Source organism: Equus przewalskii, chromosome 9 (genome assembly GCF_037783145.1).
Source record: "Equus przewalskii isolate Varuska chromosome 9, EquPr2, whole genome shotgun sequence".
Taxonomy (NCBI): domain Eukaryota; kingdom Metazoa; phylum Chordata; class Mammalia; order Perissodactyla; family Equidae; genus Equus; species Equus przewalskii.
The window spans coordinates 23,178,677-23,199,717 of record NC_091839.1 but is presented as its reverse complement, the minus strand read 5'-3'; the positions used below and the strand labels follow the sequence as shown (position 1 = coordinate 23,199,717).

General features: G+C 42.9%; 1 protein-coding gene across 6 annotated transcripts; it reads right to left on the bottom strand.

The window, feature by feature from the left end:
• Nucleotides 1-2,545: 2,545 nt before the first annotated feature.
• On the bottom strand, nt 2,546-19,100 carry LOC103554706 (leukocyte immunoglobulin-like receptor subfamily A member 6). Of its 6 annotated transcripts, none has more exons than XM_008525881.2 (8): nt 18,782-18,949; nt 18,530-18,565; nt 18,069-18,356; nt 17,614-17,913; nt 17,122-17,403; nt 16,532-16,831; nt 13,166-13,298; nt 2,546-2,678 (listed from the first exon to the last, which is right to left on the bottom strand). In XM_008525881.2, exons 1-8 carry the CDS (start codon nt 18,828-18,830, stop codon nt 2,675-2,677), a joined length of 1,392 nt encoding a protein of 463 aa, XP_008524103.2. In that variant the 5' UTR covers nt 18,831-18,949; the 3' UTR covers nt 2,546-2,674. The 6 variants fall into 6 exon arrangements, with proteins under 6 accessions (XP_008524103.2, XP_070414601.1, XP_070414599.1 ...); XM_070558498.1 differs by lacking the exon at nt 2,546-2,678 and adding an exon at nt 6,120-6,581; XM_008525876.2 differs by lacking the exon at nt 2,546-2,678 and adding an exon at nt 8,257-9,395.
• Nucleotides 19,101-21,041: the final 1,941 nt, after the last annotated feature.

Here is a 21,041-nt window from a genome sequence, read left to right as displayed (position 1 = left end):
GTTGAGTTTCAGGAGGAAGACAGTGAGAATGACGTCAGCAGCAGTCCTAGAGGCAAACGGTGGGCATTTTGTAAAGATGTAGAAGATGTAAGTGCTCGGGTGCCTGAGTATACAAATGAAATCTGAGTCTTGATGTATCATGGCAAAACAAAAGAAATTGATGGAGGAAAACATTTCAAAAAATGTCAAGGGACATGGGAAAAGTACATTCCCAAGGAATCGTGAGTGAAGAATTCCATACTAACCCAAATTGTTATTAAGGGACAAAGGTAAAAGGATGAGAAGGGGAGAAATTCGTAAGCACAAGGAGGCTTGGGATATATCCAACCTGTTTGGCTTCATGTCTCACATGTTAAACCTTCCACATCAGGCTTCATCTTCATGAAGGATGAGGAGAGCATTTGGGGGTAGATCTTTAACCATCAGATGTATTTTCTCCTCCATGAAGTTGGATCATATCCTCTACTTAAAAAAGAACGTGCTTTCAAGTCTCGATTAAAAGAAAGAGTGAAAAATAAGGCGTTTCAAGATATACAAAGTTCTACACATTTTGCTGTTTTCATGCTCACTAAAGCAAAACTAGAATATGAAATTAAGCCAAGAGAACTAAACAGAGAAAGTTAGATGCAAAAGTGAGAAAAAGATGGGAAAAGAAATCAACATTGGAGAACTATATTTGTATATACAAGCACATATACATTTGTATTTAAGGAAGCTGAAACAAAATATTTGGAGTGTTTCTGTGTTTTTGTAGGCATGTGTGGGTGTGTATGACAGAGAGATTTTGAAAGAAAGTAAGTACTAAAAGTTTGGCTATTGTGTAATGTTCCTTTATTATCTAAAGGAGATAGTGAATAAAAACTTGTCAAAATTATTAATGTAAATACCAATATTAACAATGATAATAACTATCTAATATTAGAAATGCAATGTATAACCTCCAAACAAATTGATGTAATTATATAAGACAAATAAATCATGATCAAATGAAAAGTGGTCTGGAAAGTTGAAACAAAAATAGGAACATGCAGACTATCTTAATCCAGAATGAGCCCACACTTAAATATGGTGGTATTAATTTAAAATTATTCCTTTCTTACCAAATATTAAAAGATTAATTGGCTAACTCGAGGGTTAGATTAATTATGCCCACTGGAAAAAAAAAACAGATATATATAACAATAAAATCTCACCTGAAACAAAGTCATTAAAATTATTTTAAATCAATAAAGAATTGTTATTATTATTGAATAAAAATAGTGGATAGCTACAAATATCCAACAAAATTGAACACAAAACAAAAAGGTTTTCATAAGGAAAAATTATTTTATCTTTAAGTAGTGTATTTACTTTGAGGATATAGCACTCGTAAAGGACATTCATCTAATCAATCTTCATGAAATACATAAAGCAGAAGTAAATATGCAATTGGTGATTCAAAAAGACTTTATGAGATAGAGTAAGGAGATGAAAAGAACTCTTTTATAAGAGTAAATTTCATACTTAAAAGCCTGACCTAGTGTGTATAAATATTACAAAGCTTTGTATTATCCATGTTATAAATATATGCATAAAATGACTTGTGATATATATGTAAAAAACAAGTAAAGAAATAAAATATGAGGCCATGTAGTTAGAAACAAGGAGAGAATGCATATATTTTAGGCCCATACTATACCTAAAATATTAAGCATTTATTAGCCAAAAAAGCAAACATCTCCATTTCTTTTCAAATTTCTAGCTTATGAATTATATTCCCTGAGTAGGCTGCAATTTAATTAGTAATCAACAAAAATAAGGTATTATAAAAACATCTAATACTTTATGAAATTAGTAAAATAGTCAAACATCAAATATTTGTTTAAATTTATGACATTAAGAAAAAGAGATGATGAAATTACAACATATCAAACCTCAGAGAATGCCAGAATAAAAAAAGCAGGCATACAGAGAGCTGTCATCAGGATGGCAGAACAAGAATTCCTACCATCATGCTCCCACAGAATGATTTTGACAGTCAAAATCAGAAAGAGGTGAACCTTATCTCTAAAGTAACCCCAAGTCCATAGTGATGACCTCCCTCTCAATACAGATGCAAGGGATGTGATAGGTTCAGAAACTCACATGAACGCATTTTTAGTTCATAATTACACATCTTGTGATATAGGGCAATATTTTCATAGATCCAGTTTCTCACCTGGGTAGGGGCTCATTGTGTGATTAGACTCATGTGAAGCTGAACAGGTAAAAGGTGATCTTGTTTTGAGGGAACCTCAATGAGAACAAGTGAGGTATTTGATATAATAGATCAAGAGCAACTTTGGTTGATATCTGTTGTCTAGTGAAGGCTATGACTTTCTCCATCCTACTTCCATCCCACCTCACTAGATTGTATGGAATGTAAGCAAAAGTTATAACTATAAATGTGTTATTTACCAACAACAACAATAGACTTGTGAGACAATAAATGAAAGTCAAGAAGAAAATTGTCAGTGTTCCAGAAGACTCTGAGGAATCCATCTTGAACAAAACGTTACAACATCTCTTTATAGTGTACCATAGTTTTTTAATAATGAATTTTTCTGAGAGCTGGTTTACCGGTACACCACTTGACTTTCACTTCAAACACCAGTGTGCTCACACTGTTAGTATTTCTGGAGAAACATACCAGGTATCATCTGTAAAGGAAAGAAGGGTTTAATAGTTCCAGAGAGGGTTTGGGGGAATTATTTTGGATTTATCTGTTCTAATTTTCACCCATTTATTCAGTTATTTAAAAAAGATTCTGTATTCTGACCTGAAGGAATACAAACTTCTGGTAATGTGGTAAGTGAAAACAGAGAAAAATATATTAAACTAAAGTGGCCCAGAGCATGAAGTTGGGTATAATGTGGACCTAAACATGCCACGTGGGGTAAAGTCAGGTCATAGGAATGAGAAAAGAACAATCAATAGGGGTAGGGAGGGAAATTACCACAGTTTCGTTACAAACAAAGCCTCTACAGAAATAACCCAGACATTTTCCTGCACCTGAACCATGTTAACATTATCAGTATTCTCAGCAGACAGTTCCCCCAAGTTATGCCCCAGATTTTCTTTCAGAACCTCTTGGTATTATCAGATTTATTTCCAAGGCTCTACCTTGCCAAATGATGGTTTTGTTCTCCTGGCTGCAACTTTAGGTGATTCTCTGACAGTACTGAGCTCAAAGCAGCAGCACCCTGAGAACCACAATGATCAAGGGAGAGATACCCATTTTGGATGATATTCTCCCCTATGCAGTCTTGGGTTTTTTACTTAGAGATTGAGGACAAAGAGATCATAGTCATCAGGGAAGACTGACATCACCCCAGGATCCCTGCATGTTCATTCTGGGCACCTGCCTTCTGTTGGCAGGATTTGAGCCTCTGTCTCCAGCCCCATGAGAGAATTTCTCATTACTCATTCCTCTTAGAGTCTGATTTGTTTTCTTATGATCTGAGGGTATCGGCTACTCCCAAAAGCCAAAAATCGAAAGTGCTGGTGAGGAAACTTAGCCATGCTTAGGTAATCTCTTCTCTGACCTCCAGTGAGTCTCTAAAACTAGCTAACGCCAATCTCAATCTCTTGAGGTGGTTATCTCCCATGTCAATTCTTCCATCTAGTTAGAAAGCAAAGATGAACATCTGGAGCTTAATTTTGCCCTGATAATCAGGAATATGAAGGAGTGAAGGTCTGTGTCTACATTTCAGTTCCTCCATTTCGGCCAGCTCTTTTTGTGTCTGGATCAGAATTATATATTTCATATAATTTTCCTTTCCTCTGTCTATCAATCTATTCCTTTAGAAAATTAACGTTGGAATATCTACAACACATCAGGCAAATTTCCTGGATGAAGGATAACCACAATTAACACAATCTCTAACTATTCTTTCAGTTTGTATAATAGGTAGGAAGACTATAAGAAATAAGCAAAAAAAGGTAAATGATGAAAGAAAATATTCAAATGGATACATATACAAAAATAGAGATACCGATAGACATAAGATAGGTTCTGATAATTTAAGAAAAGAAATGCTAGGGAATACCAGGTAACACTGAGAGGGAGGAAGGGAATACTAGACATAAGCTCTTATGGAAGATGATTCAGAGGATGATCTGATCTGACTGACAACCTGGTGCAGTTGGAAATTGGGCAAAAATATTGCCCTTCTTCTCCCCCTATCCCATAATGACAGTACTTCCTGGTGGATACAGAACATGCTCAGAGGGGATAAAAGTCCCCAGAGAAGAATTTCTAGGCATTCTTCCACAGAAATTCACTGGCCAAGAACTTCAGAACTAATTGAGCCTTTTGAAATCCAGGATAGGATTCTACTTTTGATCGATGAGAGAATAAAGTTTCAGATTTAGATGGAATTTTGTCAATGTCTCAATCAAAGGTGGCTGAGCCAACTCAACTTAAGCTTATGACTTCCAGTGAATGCCCCAACCTCCTCCTTCTGAAGGAGGAGGATATCTTTATTCTACTCTTTCAAATGTGCCATGATGACTCTTATGGACTCCCAGAAATCAGCACCACGGACAGAGATGGAGTCAGTTCTTTTCTCCTCGCCTCAGTTGAGGCTCTTCCCCTTCATATATTTCCTCTCATACTGACCACATAGATTCCTTCCTGACCCCACCACAGCACCTGGGAGGGCTGAGAGGAAGGGTGCGCTGACACTCCTGAGGGAGAAGAAAGGAGTTGTATTAAAGGGTGGGACTGTCGGCCCACATACACCAGGTGTGGGCCATGAGGGCTGAGGTCCACTGATCCCACACTCCATTCCCCTGTGCCTGTGAGGAGGAGCCCATAGTGAGGAGGGCGCCAGACTCCTCCCTTTTACCCATCACCACCAGGGACAGAAGGTCACTGCACTCTGAACATTCCTCCTGGTGTGATCTGCACACTGATATAGCCCTGTAGTGTGTGCACTGTGGGTTCAAGGGAGGAACTGTCTCATTGCTGTAGTCTTGCAGACCACTGTATCCAAGGATTTAGAGATCCTCTCCTTAAATAGATGTTAGCCATCAGCCTCAGAGACCCCTGACACCAGATGGTCACAGGGCTTCCAGAGGTGACCACGGGGCCTGGGTCAGCCCAGATAGTGAGTTTGGGGGGGTGTCCTGGAAAGGAGACAGACCTGAGTGTCAGGGGAGCCCTCCTCCCCTCAGCTTCCCCAGCTGTCACTCAAGGCCACATTCAACTGGTCACCATCAGCACAGACCCTCTGTGTTACCCTAGCTGTCTTGGGAAGTTCATTGTTCTAAAGAAGGTGGTGTGAGGGAGGACTCACCCACTTGTACTTGGTCCCACAGGCCCTGACACTGGAAGAGAGTTCTCTGTGTGAGCATGTCCCCCCCACCTACAATAGAAGGCCCAGACCTTGCTGGGGACCCTGAGTACTGGGGCCGGTTCTAGGCACTGAGCCCACTCTCCTTTCTCAAGAAGATATACCTCCGCTGAGCCTCCTGAGTCCTGGGGTCTCTCAGAGACCAAGACCTGGGAGGAGAGGGGAACCATCACTCCTATTTTCCCCCAGTTTGCTGAGCCAGAGAAAGGCTGTGAGAATAGGTGTTCTGGTGCTGCATCCCCTGGTCTACAACCATGCAGACAACTTATGATGTCTACAGAGGCCAGCAAGATGGACAGACACATAGGATATGAAAAGGTCTGGGCTCCATGTGACATATCACGGGTTTCTCATATGTGGCCTCAGAGGAAGAAGAACAGCCCCACCCAGGACCTAGTTGTTGTCTCCCTAAAGGATGGGGCCAAAAAGACAGCATGCTTGAGAATCTTCCAGACCAGATATGAGTCTCCAGACCCCACAAATTCTGCCTCCACCGCATGCCAAACCCAAATCCAGAGAATGACACTTGTCCCAGAACATGAGGATAAAAGACGCAGGGCAAGGCCTGGGAGCCAGTGCGTTGTAGTTCCAATTCTGACTCTGCCACTTATAGAACCTGTGCAACCTTGGATAAGTTACTCCCCTTTTCTGAGACTGCTTAAATGCAAATATTATTGCTTCCTTCTACCCTCCAGGCATCAACCAGTGTCTATTGAGCAGTCACCAAGTCCAGGCATGAGATTCAGTAGTGAAGCTGACCAATTTATTCTGTGGACTCATTGAGGTCTCATTAGTGACAACAAACAATACAGATATTTAGACAATGGGTTATTTGGCTATGGTTTTGATCAGTTGTACAGAAGGAGAAAAACAGAAAACAGAGAGACTCAATAACAGGTGGACATCTAGCAACTTTAGTGATGCGAGTTTGGGGACATTCTGGAGAAGGAGAGACCAAGACAAGGTAGGGTTAGCACAATTATGGTGAGTCACCTGCATCCTCGACCAGGAAGTGAGTGAACTAGTCTAAGAACTGTGAGTAATCAGGTAACACTGGTCCTTGGTCACACAAGGTCTTGTGCACCCCTGGAGATATTTCTGGAATTTGTCTTTCCGACAGCAGGAACATCTTCAGTAAAGGAATGCATGAAGAGACTTCTATTTTGAGAAGAGCACCACTCTGTAGGGACTGCTCTGTAGGAGGACCTTATTGATATAAACAGTAATGAAACTCCATCATTAATCTGATGATGAGTCAATCGGTAATCTAAGTGGCTTATGAGGATTTCTCATGTAACTCTCTTACACAAACCCTCAAACAAAAATACATTCACAGTTGAGTGGGATGAGGCAGGAAGAGTTCTTTGTCATTATCACTGTCTAGGAAGTTTGGAAAGGAGTCAGCTACGTTCTAATTGCCTCAGGGAGCCACCACGAGAAGGCGCAAATGTGCTAATTACTCAGGTTGCACGTGTGTTTGGATAGGGGAAGTGCACAACTGGATTGACTTTGGTTTGTAGGGAGGATCCACCTTGCTAAGACTGGAGACTTTAGCTCAGCCTGATTACCAACAACACGGAATGTCAAGTGGAGAAAGTGGGAATTTACTTGAAGGAGGGAAGAGATGTCTGGAAGGGTTTTGTGCAGGAGAGGGTCAGTGACACATAGGTTTGAGGCCATGAAAATAAAACTCTTCTTCAGAGAGTAGGGGCCTGGGAATTGGTGTAGGAAGAAGGCTTATAAGATGGCACCAACAAGACATCTTGAGTCTTCAACTGAACTTGAGTGTGGTGATGGAACAGGGTCATGGAAAGAAGGGCTCAATGGCAGGACTGTTGAATTTGTTGATTGCATGTAAGGTAGAAGAGAGTGGAGAATTGAAGTCTCTTCCACTCTCTACTTTCCTTGCCTAGAGGATCCAATGGGGCTATCACAAGAGGGATGACCCCAAGGGGAGGCTTGGGGAGATGTTTATAATACTGTCAACTGCCTCACAGAGGGAGCCACCACCTCCCTCCTGGCCTGGGTCTGTGGTTTCCTTTCTCCTGAGTTCTTCCTCTCTCTGACTTTCTTGTTCCTATAAGGAGCAGCACCTTCTCTTCATCTCTCTCCATCAAAACCTCAGAGTCATTTCTGCCTCCTCACCAGCTATTGTCCCCCAGACAAACTCTTCACCTGATATTGTGGTTTCTGTCTCCACGCTCTGGGAAAATGCACTAGTTGAAGACATTTCTCGGCTAATTGTTGTTGTTGTTTTTCCATTCACCAAATTGTTGGGCATTTGGGCTATTGTTCACTTTTTTCTATTGTGAATAGTTCTTCTATGAACACATTTGCATAAGTGTTTGTTCAAATATTTGTTTGCAATTCTTTTTCTTTTCTTTTTTGTGATAAGATCACTTAACACAAGATCTACCCTCTTTACAAATGTTCATGCACAGTACGGTATTGTTAACTATAGGCACATAGTTGTATGGCAGATCTCTAGAACTTATTAATCTTACATAACTGATACTTCTATCTAGAAGGGAAAATTCTAGTACATGTGGCAATGTCAGGCTTAACTTTTTAAGGAACTGCCAAACTGCTTTCCACAATGGTTGAATCATTTCACATTCCCACCAACTATGTATGTGGGTCCAAATTTCTCATTCTTATCAACATTTGTGGGGGTTTTTTTTCATATCATGGTCAATCTAGTGAGTGTGAAGTGGCATCTCATTGTGGTTTCATTTGCATTTCCCTAATGTCTGATGAGCTGACCTTCTTTCATTGACTTGCTGTGCGTTTGTATATCTTTGTAGAAATGTCCATTGAAGCTATTGGGTTATCTTTTAAATTGGGTCTTTTTGTGGTTGTTGAGTTAAACGTATGCTTTATATTTTGTGAATAATAGACCTTTATTAGATGCATGATTTGAAATATATTTTCCAATTTTAGACTGTCTTTTACACTCTGGTTAGTATTTTTTGGTGCATATATATTTTAAAATTTGAAGATGTTCGATTAATCTATTTATTCTTTGCTGTTTGTCCTTTCAGTGTCACATCTAAGAAACAATCGTCAAGTCCAAGGTTATGAATATCGATTCTGTTTTTATATAAATTTTTTATAAGTTTAGCTTTTATACTGATTCATCCTGAGGTAATTTTTGCATATGGTGTGTGTAAGGGTCCAGTTTCCTTCTTCTGCATGTGGAGATCACGTTTTCCCAACACGATTTGTCGAAGAGACCATTTTTCCCCATTGTGTGGTCTTGACATCTTCATTTAAAGTCAACTGCTTATCTGTATAAGTTTATATCTTGTCTTCCAATTTTTCCCCATGCAACTATAAGTTTGTTCTCATGCTAAACCACACTGTTTTGACTGCTGAGGCTTTGTAGTAAAAGTTGGAAATCAGAAAGTTTGCATTCTCCAACTTTGTTCTTCTTTTTCAAGATTTTTTAACTACTGTAGGTTTTTTGCAATTACCTTGAACTAGAGAAATGGCTTTTTCATTTCTGCAGAAAAAGACTTTCAGATTTTTGTCATGTCATTTTCTACATGTCTTGTCATGTAAATGAGATTTGTAATTTCCTCATGAGGTTTATATGAGTACCAAATTATTTATTACATTGAAAATTCACAAAGTTGCATGCCATCTTGTTATCCAAAGGATGTTGAAAATCATTATGAGATATTTCTATGGTGTTACTCTGAGATTCAGCAACACCATGATCCATGTCTGGCCCCCACAGTATGGTGAGGGGGCAGGGTACAAATGGGCTCCAGGTGGTGACACAGGCCTGCCTCCAGTATGAAGACAGAAGCAGATGGTGGGGGATGGGCTATGGAGGACTCTGACCTGTCACCGTCACCTCCAGGGGCACTTTCTGTTGGCAGAATTTGCAATGCCTGCAGTCATGCACATGCAGTGATTGGGGACTTATGTCTTATTCTGGTATCTCATGGTGCTTGGTTATCCGGGAGCTCAGAGTGTCCATCTTCCTCAGGCATGGATGGTCATGTGCTCGTTGCTCTGGAAACAAGGATGGGAAATTTTGGATCTTTGTGCATGGAGAGCCCTGGAGTAAATGGAAGCCTTTCCTCAAAGGATCTAAGTTTTTTCTCTTCTTCAAAAGGAAGTTCTATAAGGGAAGGAACTACTATTTGTGGGGTATCAATTATTTCAGGGCCTACCAATGGGTTTTTTCTTCTGTTGGAATCTCTCTGCCACTCAAACATCATCTCCAGTTTTGATGACAACACCAAGATGTATGGATGCTCCGTCTGTTCTTCCAGATCAAGGTTCCAGCAAGTTTCCATGCAGGAATGGAATTAAGATCACCCTGCCTCCAGAGACCAGCAATCCCTACACATGGTTGCCTTCCTTGAAATTACAGAGACTGAGGATAATCCAGGGACAAGGACCATGGAGCTGAGAGTGAGGTCCTGCCAACTACTCAGAACAATGCTTGGGTAGGACTGAGTTGAGAGGCAGTGAGCCAGAATGGAGCCAGACCTATTTGTAAATAGATGGTTTGCCCAAATCCACTGTGTTGTAGGCAAATTACTACATTAGGCTGAGATTATCTTTACAAAGGAGGAGATGACCCTCACCTAATAGTTGTGTGGTGAAGACTCACTGATTGGGTGCATGCAGTGCCCAGCCAAGGTCTTGGCTCCCAGGAGGCACTCAGAAAAAGCTGGTCTGTACCACAATAACTGGATTGCCCATTGCTCTATGCAGGGCCAGGTTCATGGGTTGTGAGTGCAAGCAGACAGTGTTCCAAGCTGGGTTAATGTTCTACTGTCACCATCTTGACATTTGAACTTGGGGTCCTGCATTTTCATTTTGCACTGTACTCTAAAAATTACATACCTAATCTTGGCTCCAAGATTCTGTTTTGTGTTGAATTGGCTCATTTTAGTAGTTACCTGATTGTTATGTCTCAGCTGAGTAGAGTGGAAAATAGAGAATCCTTGGACCAGGGACCTGAGAGTCCAAATTTACAGAAATCAAAGAAGATGGGACCTGAGGCAGATTACTGAAGATTTGTGTGTGTCTGTGTGTGAAATAAGCTCTTTTCTCCCTGTGTTTCCATTTAGTCAATCCATTCACCCACTTATTTTGTCAAAATATATCTACAAATATCAACTATATTTCACACAATGTACTAAGCATGAAAACTAAAATTTGTGCATAACTCATGTGAATCCTGTTCTCTGATCCCCACTAGTCTTGGGGTGTGAAAGATGCCACATAATTCATCACAAACTGTGTATAATTATGCACTATGACATGTGTTATGTATAATAAACCCTTGGAGGTGGAGATAAGACAATAAACAATCATAACTAGTCTTGGAATCATGGAAAGTCAACTTTGAAGAGGTAAAGTGAGAGGATAGAGCTGAAAGATGTGGAGAAGACTTAGCTGATGTGGATGGAAATGTTGAGAATTCCAGGAAAAATAAAGTGCGTAGATAAAGATCCCCATTTCAGAGGGATCATGGCTGCTGATCACCATGGGGACATTTTTGTCCTGGAATCAGGTCTGGATTGACTTCCCTGCAGTCCACAATACTTATGCTCCAGGAAATACAGGGTGGGCATGTGAGCACCCAGGCACTGGCCCAGCCCTGCTTGTCTGCTTCAGTGTAGACGAGGGGATAAGATGGAACAGATTCACAGAAGACAGCCCATGAGAACCTCTGACATAAGTTTTCTGTAGAGAAGGAGTGCTGCTTCTGCCCCATGACCTTTATCTGATTCCCCCTCTGTGAGGTCAAAGAAAATACCAGACATCCTGAGAGTGGTGCATTCTGGAACTAACTCCAGTATGTGACCATAAAACACTACATGATGGGGTTAAACCCCTCTCTGAAATCCCCTCCTGGTCCACATTCATCTGCTTTATCCTAATTCATATTCTTGGGCCATCATGAGTTCAGGAACTCACATGAACCCACTTTAAATTCTTAACTGCCTATAGTCTGGTATTGGCAAAAGTGTTTGTTCAGAGACTCAGTTTCTCACCTGGAAAGTGGCTCACTGTCTGATTGGACTTTCAGTTGAGGCTGATCAGGCAAGAAAGATCATGTTTTGAGGAAAACACCATGCCAACATGTGAAATAATTTTTATAACTTATCAGCCACCATTTAGGAATTAGTCACCTGTGTAAGATGTGGCTCTCACCACCCTACTTCAACCCCACCTCACTGAATTGCGTGGAAAACAGACAGTTTATAGAATAGATGGCAATATCGAAGGCAGTAATAAGCAGACTTATGAGTCATCGAATGAAAGTCAAGAATACTATTGCCTGTATTCCAGAAGATTCTGCTGTTTCCACCTTGAGCAAAACTATCCAACATCAACTTATTTGTAACCATCATTATAGATTTCATGGAATATTTTTCCTTCCTTTATTTGTAGAGTTTATCTTAGGTATACATTTGTAAATAATACATGATGTCTCCTTTTTAATTTTATGTAAATGGGATAATTCGAAACACATGGCTTTCTACCTCTTATATTTATTCACCGTCATGTTTGAAGATGGATACACATGCACATTGGAATTTTAGTTTGTGCATTTTCTCTGACATATAATATTTGATTTTCTACATAGAACACTAAATTCTCTCTTTTTTGGTACGTGTAGTCTTAAAATGATTTTGGCTAATATGAATAACCCATTTGTCAATGTCCTTGTGAATTAATCATTTTGCATATGTACACATTTTTTCAGAGGTATATACTTAAAGACCATAGATGTGTGTCTCTTACTTTAACTAAATCAGTGTGATCTACTCTCTAAATCCATGCATGTACTCTGCACTCCTACAAGCAGTGAATCAAAATTCTATGTGTTCACTATTCCCTCCCACAACTGATATTATCACTTTTCTCTTTGCATCTCATCTGGACGTACTGGAATTTTGGTCTTGTGATTTCACTGAAACTGTGTCACAACATTGAAATAAGAATGATGATTATTCATAAAATACAAGGAAACTCAGCTATAATTCGAGGTGTCCTATTGGCTTGGACTGTTTTTTGAAAGTCACTTCCGTGCATCACTTCCCAACTCTGCTTAAGGGAACTCACACTGGCACTTTGAAGTTGGCTGTGAAGGGAGTAGATGCACAAGAGAAATTGGAAAATACCTTAAATCGGTGTTTTTAACAATGATTTTTTCAGGGGGAGTAAAAACCATGCTATGATTTCAAACAGCAATGTTTTTATCCCACGTGATGATATTTCTGAAGAAACTACACAGATAGCATCTGATGAAAAGTGAAGGGCTTGTGGAGTCCAAAGAGAGTGGTAGGGCATCATTTTTTCATTTATCTTTCAGGATGCACGTTTATTATGCCAATTTGTTGATTTATTAAAATAGCTGCATGATATGAATGAAGAGACTCCTTCAAACACATCACTTATGTGGTAATTAAAAATAGAGGGAAATATATTACGTGAAGTTGTACCAGAGCAAGAAAGTGTGAGGAGGTGTGAACCCAAATCTGCCATGTGGGATACATGCTGATTTCACAGAAAGGGGGAAAGATAGGAGCCAGTCAAGATGTCATGAAGTGGTCATGAAGGAAAGTTCCACAGTTTAATGGCAGAAGAGTCCAGACATTGTCCCTGCACATGAAAAATTATTCCTCCACTGCACAATGAGCTGCAGAGAGTTCACATAGCATATGCAGCAGATGCTCATCCCAAACTTCCTGGGAACAGAAGATTTATTCCCAAGATTCTATCACTATGAGTGATGCATCGTCGTCTCTTGTATTTACCTCCTGGGTGCATCTTCTAATCTTCCTGGGCTGTCACGAGCCTGAAATAGCAGTATCCCAAGGACCACCAGGATCAAGGCAGCTCCACCCATCCGGATGAGATTCTCCACTGTGTAGTCTTGTGGACTTGGGGCTAGGAATTGTGGATAAAGAAGCCACAGAGGTCAGGGCAGGCTAAACTGACTCCAGGATCCCTGGATGTCTACCTAGGACACCTGCCATCCCTTGATAGGACATTACCCTCTGTGCCAACACTATAACTGAGAATTTCTCCTGCTCTATTCTATTCTTGGGCATCTGACTTGTTTTGTGATGGGCTGATGGCTTCAGCTGCTTCTGAGAACCAAAAAAAAAGTGAGGATAGAAGAGGACTTGATGCAATTCAAGCCTTTGCCCTGTGTTCTTATAACTCCCTCTCTTTCTTATGACACAACTGTTATGCAATCTCTTCATGAACGCTTTATCTGCTGTAGAAGGATTCTTTCTTTTCGCATTGCATTCTTCCCATCTTTCTCTGTTTTTTGAATTTATACTTTACTTCTGAGTCACTTTGAAACAGAGTTTGGATGTTCTCCAAGAGCTCAGGGTTGATGAGAAAAATGGTCTCCCCATACAGAAATAATTGACTTCTTGTATAGTATCTTTTCATTCTGGGATACAGACCATGTAAGCTAACTCTTCCGGGTATGAAAGCTTCTGTTTATTCAAAAGCTGAGGACCCAGGATTCATTGATGAGAGGTTGGTCATATATATATTATATATATGTTATACATACGTACGTCATATGTTGTGTTAACTACATGGAATAAATTAGGTAAGAAAGAGGCAGGACAGTTCTGAACAGTGTCACAGTGAAGGTCACACTTGGAGATGACATCTAAGTTGAATCCTAAATAGGATAAGGAGCCTGAGAAAAGCCACATGAAGACCCAGATAGGATGTGTCACAGGCTACAGGAACGCAGATCCCCAGAAAGACCTCACTCTGTTCTTCAATGAGGATTAAGGTCATCTCTGCGGGATGTAGGAAGGGTCCAGAGGAGAATAAGCTGAGAATTGGGGGTGGAGTTTGTGCATTTAAGATAGACCAGAAAGAACAAGACAATTGAGGGAAGCTCCGTCACTGTCATCATCATCATCACTGTAATCATCATCATCATCATCATTCTCTCTGTGTGTGTCTTTGGAAGAACTCTGGAAATGTCTATAAGATTTCAAGGAGAGGAGACTTGTCATTTGATTTTTTATTTGAACTTTTTCACACTAAAATCCTGGGTATGAATGTGGGTTACAAGATTGTCTGAATTTCCCAGATTCTTTGAAATTGAATTCACATAATGGTTAATGGCACTCAATAAACACTAAATGGATGAATGAATAAAAAGATAACCTCTACCCTCTCCATATCCTATAGCAAGAACCAAGTAAGTCTATAGTTCTGATCTTCAAAGCCTTAAGGAACAGAGAAAATCAGTGGTATTATAAAATTGTGTGAGCACAAAAAAATAGATAATCCTGCAAATCTATTTTAACCAGTTTTAACATAAAAAAGATTTTTAAAAATTACAGGTCAATTCTAACTATACATCTTCATGTAAAAATTCTAGATAAGCTTATAAAAATCAGAAAGGGTGAGTTAACAATAAATGTCACTCAGTGTAATTAAGATCTAAATGGTTGATACTAAGACGTCTTTTAAGTGTATTTCACCGTGGTAAAAATTAAAGACAAAAAATTCAGGAGATGTACAAACGTACAGAAAATATGTCTAATTTATATTAAGAAAAGAATATTTTTTCCTAACAAAACCTCAGTGTAACAGAAAAATGAACTGACATGGATTGGACAATAGAATTATATATACAAAAAATATAGATTTTTGATGTGTCTGTTTTAAAATAATTCAAGCTAAAAATTCAGTTCTTAAAGTGACACTCAGGTTATCTTAAAATTTTACTTTTTAATCATTGTCATATTATATTTTATGAAAATAAAATCGGTACACAATCTGGAAATAAAGAAGTGAAATTTCAATTGTATTGAGGCTGATATAGGTATTATCAGTAAATGAGAGGAGATCAATTGGAAAACAATTGAGAGGAGGAGAATCTATAGTAATTTGTTAGCATATAAAGTTAATATCACTAAACCAATATCATTGTTAACTACACTATAAGCTCCTCCTTAGAAAGATGGAAAAAGGCTTTCTCATAAGTTCAACCTCACAGGAGAGCTGAGCCCATGCAGATTCAACCTCACCTCCCAGGGGTCCCTCTCACCCCACCTCCTAGACTGAACACCTCTGTAGGATCTGCCCCTGCTCCTGCCTCCTGGTGAGTAGCAATCCTGTGGTTCTGAGATGGAGACACCAGGAAGTCAGTGGGTGGGGGCCTCTGCCTTGTAACTTTAGTGTAATCTCATTTCCTCTTAGGTTCACCAAGTGTCATCCCATCCCTCTCCCTTCCTCAGCCCTGTCCGCAACTACAGGGATAGGGTGTCTCAAGTGTTAGAGGTTCCCATCTATTTCTATGCTTTCATGGGCTGGACCTGTCTGTGGAACATGCCCTGTGCTCTAATTATTCCCTCATGTCTCAGACTTTCCTGTGGATGGGACCCAGAGAAGACCTTCTGAGCTCAGAAAGGACAAGGACAGGGGTTCCTCACCTGAGACCAGGAGTTCTGGGACCAGGGGCCTTTCCAAAGTCACTATCTCAGAGAGCACTGAGACAGTCCCCCCAGTGGATCCTACTCACATATCATAAAGAAAGGATGGGAGAGGTGAAGGGGTGGGGCCGTCTTCCTCCTCTCTTCATCCCAGCTACCGCTCCCCCAGACTTGGTCCCCAAGGTCTCCCTCTGGATGATCTCCCCAACAGTTGTCCACTCAGCATCAGAACACATGGAGTGCTGTGCACCCTCCCTGCATTTATGTCCAACTCCCTGCTTCCCTTGGAGACAAGCCTGTCCTTGAGCATCTGAGGGGGCATCACATCCTCTCAAAGACTCTCAGAACTGCCCTGGGTGGTTTGTGCTCCCTTAGAGCAAAGGGGCTTTGGTGACTCACATTGTCGAGATGGACCCTGTAGGTGGGAGGCTGGCACTGACTCTGGAGTCCCCACCTCACTCAAACTCTTCTCCAGCATCTGTCCTGTGGCCACCACAAGACCTTCCTTCTGCCCACTTGGCACCTTCTAGACCCAGGAGAGGGTGAAGGGGGTGGGAGGGGTCTTAGCACCTCTGAGGGGCAGGTCCTTCTCTGGGTGACACTCCATCAGAGCCTCCTCTCTCCCAGGCCAGCTCAGACACCTCTTAAGAACAGGGTCCCAAATAGATCATGGGGACAGGGGACAGGGCTGAAGCTCCTCACCTGAGACTAGGAGCTCCAGAGTGTCACTGGGGAGTGACAACAGATAGGGGAAGGTGCTGTCTGAACTGTAGCATGTGTAGTTTCCCTCGTGGTTTGAGGTCACAGGACCAATGGTGAAGCTGGCCTGAAAGGGAACAGCTGCATCCTGCAGACGAAGGAGCTGGGGAGCAGCAGGTGACCCCTCCTTGGACAGATGGAATCTATCCAACGAGATCTCAGAGCGACACTGCAGGATCACCTTCTCTCCCCAGGACACTGAGGGCCCTGGCTGGGCTGAGATGGAGGGTTTCTCATACATCCCTGAGGAGAGGAAAGCTATGATGTGTAGACAGCTGACTCCTCCTCACATGCCTTTGACCACTGACTTCTCTCCAGGGACTCTGTGAGCCACCTCTCAGCTCCTCTCAGTCCCTCTGGGTGGATCTCTTTTATCTCCTTGCCCCTCACTCCCCCTTTCTCACTCCCTCTCCCTAGACCATGGCCCCATCCCAGCCTCTGCTCCAGGACTCTCTCCCTGGACCCCATCACCACACAGGAGTGACACTGGGCCCAGGGCCCTGGGCTGACAATCAGGACATGGGGCTCCTCACCCACAATCAAGATGTCCAGGGGGTCACTGGGAGCCGACCATGCATGGGAGAGGTTGTGTCCACTGTAGCATCTGTACTGGCCCCCATGGGTGTGGCTCACATGGCCGAGGGGGAAGTAGGGGCTGTGCTGCCCATGAAGATGCTGGAGGGATGTGAGCCCCTCATCCTTGGTCAGAGCAAATCTGTCAAAGCCGGCTCCTGAGCGACACTGGAGGGTCAGGTTGTCTCCTGAGAACACCAGCGAGCCAGGCTGGGCTGAGAGGGAGGGCTCCCTATACACGCCTGGAGAGAAGGGACAGTCGCATGAAAGGAGACGCACACCCCACATTGCCCCCTGGGGCTACAGTGAGAGTTCTCACTGATCCTTCCCCAAGCCTCCTGCTTTGTAGTTCAGATCCCAGGAGGCCATATCACCATCCCCGAATCACCCCCAGGGCTCCACTGAGCACAAGGCTTAAATCAGTAATTTTGGAGTCTCAGGGGCACCCTCACCTGTGACCTCAAGATGTAGAGGGTTGCTGGGGTATGACCACGTATGGGGGTAGGAGCTGGAATTATAATAGCATCTATAGGTCCCTCCATGGGAGGCGTTCATGGGACCCACAGAGAAGACAGCCTGCCACCTCCCACGAAAGGTCCTCGATTGCATCTGTCTGGGTGGGCCAGCTCCTCCTTCCTTCAGCAGATAGAAAGTGTCCCCTGTGACCTCTGAGCTACATGAGAGGGACACATTCCCTCCTGAAGTCACCACATGGCTTGGGTGGGCTGAGAGGGAAGGTGCAGGGTATACTCCTGAGAGAGAAGGAAAGAGCAATGTTAAAGGGGGAACCGTCAGTCCACATACCCCAGGTGTGGACTGTGAGAGCTGAGGTCTCCTGAGCCCACACTCTGTTACCTTTCATGAGGAGGAGCCCACAATGGGAAGGTACCCAGCTTCTCCCCCTTACCTGTCACCACCAGAAGCAGGGGGTCACTGCGCTCCGACCAGCCCTTCCTCCTGCTGTGATATGCACACTGATACAGCCCTGCAGTATGTGTGCTCATAGATTCAATGGAGAAACCAGCCTTTTTGCTGGAGTTCTGTGGGGCCTCTGTATCCAAGGGTTTAGAGACCCTGTCTTTATAGAGATGGTAGACATCAGCCTGCAGAGATCCCTGACACCAGATGGTCATAGGGCTCCCCCTGCTTACCATGGGACCTGGGTCAGCCCAGATGGAGGGTTTGGGGGCAGCTCCTGGAAAATAATCAGACCTGAGTGTCAGGGAGGTCCATCTCCTCTCATCTTCCTGAGCTGTCACTCAAGGCCTCCTCCCAGACTGATCACCATCAGTTCAGACCCTTCATGCTCCTTCCAGATGCCCAGGGGAGTCCATTGGGCTGAAGCAGGAGGTCTGGAGGAGAACTCACCTGCCTGTACCTGGTCACATGGGCCCCGACACAGCCCTGGAAGAGAGTTCTCTGTGACAGCATGTCCCCCACCCACACAGAGAAGCTCCAGGCCTGGTCTGGGCCCCTGAGCACTGGGGTCAGATCTAGGCTGAGCACCTTCTCCTCCTCCCACAAGTTCTGCCCTGACTAAGTTCCTGAGTCCTGGGAATCTCAGGGACTAGACCTGGCAGTGGAGGGGGCACTATTCTTCTTTGTTTCCCCAAAACTCACCAAGGCAGAGAAGGGCAGTGAGGGTAGGTGTCCTGGCTCTGTCTCCCATGATCCCAGCTGTATAGGTGACTTATAAAGTCCACAGAGCTCTACAGGAGAGACAGACTCAGGGCATGTGACAGAGTCCCTATGACGCTTCATGGGTTCCTCATCAGAGGCCTCACAGGAAGGGGAACAGCCCCTCCCAGGGCCTCAGTATGATCTCCGTGAAGGATGGGGTTGAGGAGCCACAGGCTTCAGGGATCATCCGGACCAGATCTGAGACTCACCAGATCCTCTATGCTCTGTCTCCATGGCTCATGCCAAACTCAGATAGAGTGAGTGACACTTGTCCCAGAACCTGAGGGTAGAGGATGCAAGGTAGGGCCTAGAAGCCAGCATATTTCAGTACCAATTCTGTCTCCGCCTTTTGTAGAAACTCTGTAATCTGAGGTAAACCACTTCCCTTTACTGAGACTCCATAAATGCAATTTTTCTTCCTTCTTTCCACCATCCAGTCAATCAACCAATGTTTAATGAGCAGTTACCATGTCCAGGCATGAGATTCAGTGGTGAAGCTGACCAATTCCTCCCCTGGACTCACAGAGCTCTGATTAGTGACAACAGATAATGCAGACATTTAGACAATGGATCATTTGGCTATAGTTTTGGTAAGTTGTAGAGAAAAAGAAAAACTGAAAACAGAGACTCAATAACAGGTGGACGTCAAGCAACCTTGGTGATGGGAGTGTGGGGACCTCCTGGAGAAGGAGAGACCGAGACAAGGTATGGCTAGCACAAGTGTGGTGAGGGGCCAGCATCCTCAACCTGGAAGAGGATGAACTAGTCTAAGAACTGTGTGTGATCAGGTAACATTGCACCCTGATCACACAGGGTCTTGTGCACCCTGAAGTATTTCTGGATTTTATCTTTCAGGAAACAGGAAAACTTTCAGTAAAGGAAGATATGAACAGATTGATGTTTTGAGAAGAGCACCATTCTGTAGGGACTGCTCTTCAGGAGGACTGTTCTGATATAAACAGTCACAAAACTCATCATTAACCCAACGCCTAGATGATGAGCAATCAGTAATCTAAGTGGTTTATGAGGACTTCTCATGTAACCCTCACACAAGTCCTGCAAAAAATAAAATAAATTACTTCACAGTTGAGTGGAATTAGACAGGAAGAGTCTTTTGTCATTATCATGGTCTTGGAGGTTTGGAGAGGAGTCTCTTATGTTGAAATTGGCTCAGGGAGCCACCCATGAGAAGGCACAAATGTGGTAATTACTCAGATTGTGTGTGTCCGGGGAGGGGAAGTGGCCCACTGGGAGGAGTTTGGTTTGTAGGTAGGAGCTGGCTTTGCTGGGTCTGGAGAGTTTAGCTCAGCCTTATCATCAACCCCATGGATTGACAGGTGGAGACAGTCGGAATTCACTTGAAGGAAGTTGGTGAGCTTTGGGAGGGTTTTGTGCAGGGTACTGTCAGTGACAGATAAGTTTGGGGCCATGGCAGTAAAATGCTTCATCAGGGAATGTGGATCTAAGCTAGAAGGCAGAAATGAGGTGAATGGTGTGGCACCAGCAAGAGGTCTTGAATCGTCAACTGAGATTGACTGTGGTGATGGACCAGGGTCATGGAAAGAAGGGATCAGTGGCAGAACTGTGGATTTGTTCATTGTATGTGAGGTGGAAGAGAGTGAAGAACTGAAGGATTCTTCACTCTCTACTTTGGTTGACTGGTGGAGCCAATGGGGTTATCAGGGGATGAATGACCCCAAGAGGAAAAGGAAGCTTGGGGAGGTGTTTAGAATACTGTCAACTAACTCACAGTGGGAACCACCCCTCCCCCAGCCTGGATCTGTGGTTTTCTTTCTCCCAAACACTTCCTTTTTCTGTTTCTTGTTGCCACAAGCAGCGGCACCTTCTCTTCATCACTCTCCATCAAAAATTCTGAGTCATTTCTGCCTCCTCAAGACCTCTTGCCCCCAGACCATGACTTTTCAACTGATACCATGGATTCTGGCTCCATGCTTTGGTCAAAGGCACTGGTTAAAGACCATTCATGGGTTTTAATTTAAGACAAGAGGGGGTATTTATTGACAGTCTACTTCGAGCAAGTAACATGCCCTCTCCCATTTTCCTCATTGTAGGAAAATGATCACAACCTCACTTCTCAGGGTTGTTATAGGATCAGTAGTGCCTGAGACATGGAAGGGTCTCAGTCTGGTGGCATTTCTATGACCTGATTATGACATGTGCTGTAAGAGACTTATGGTAG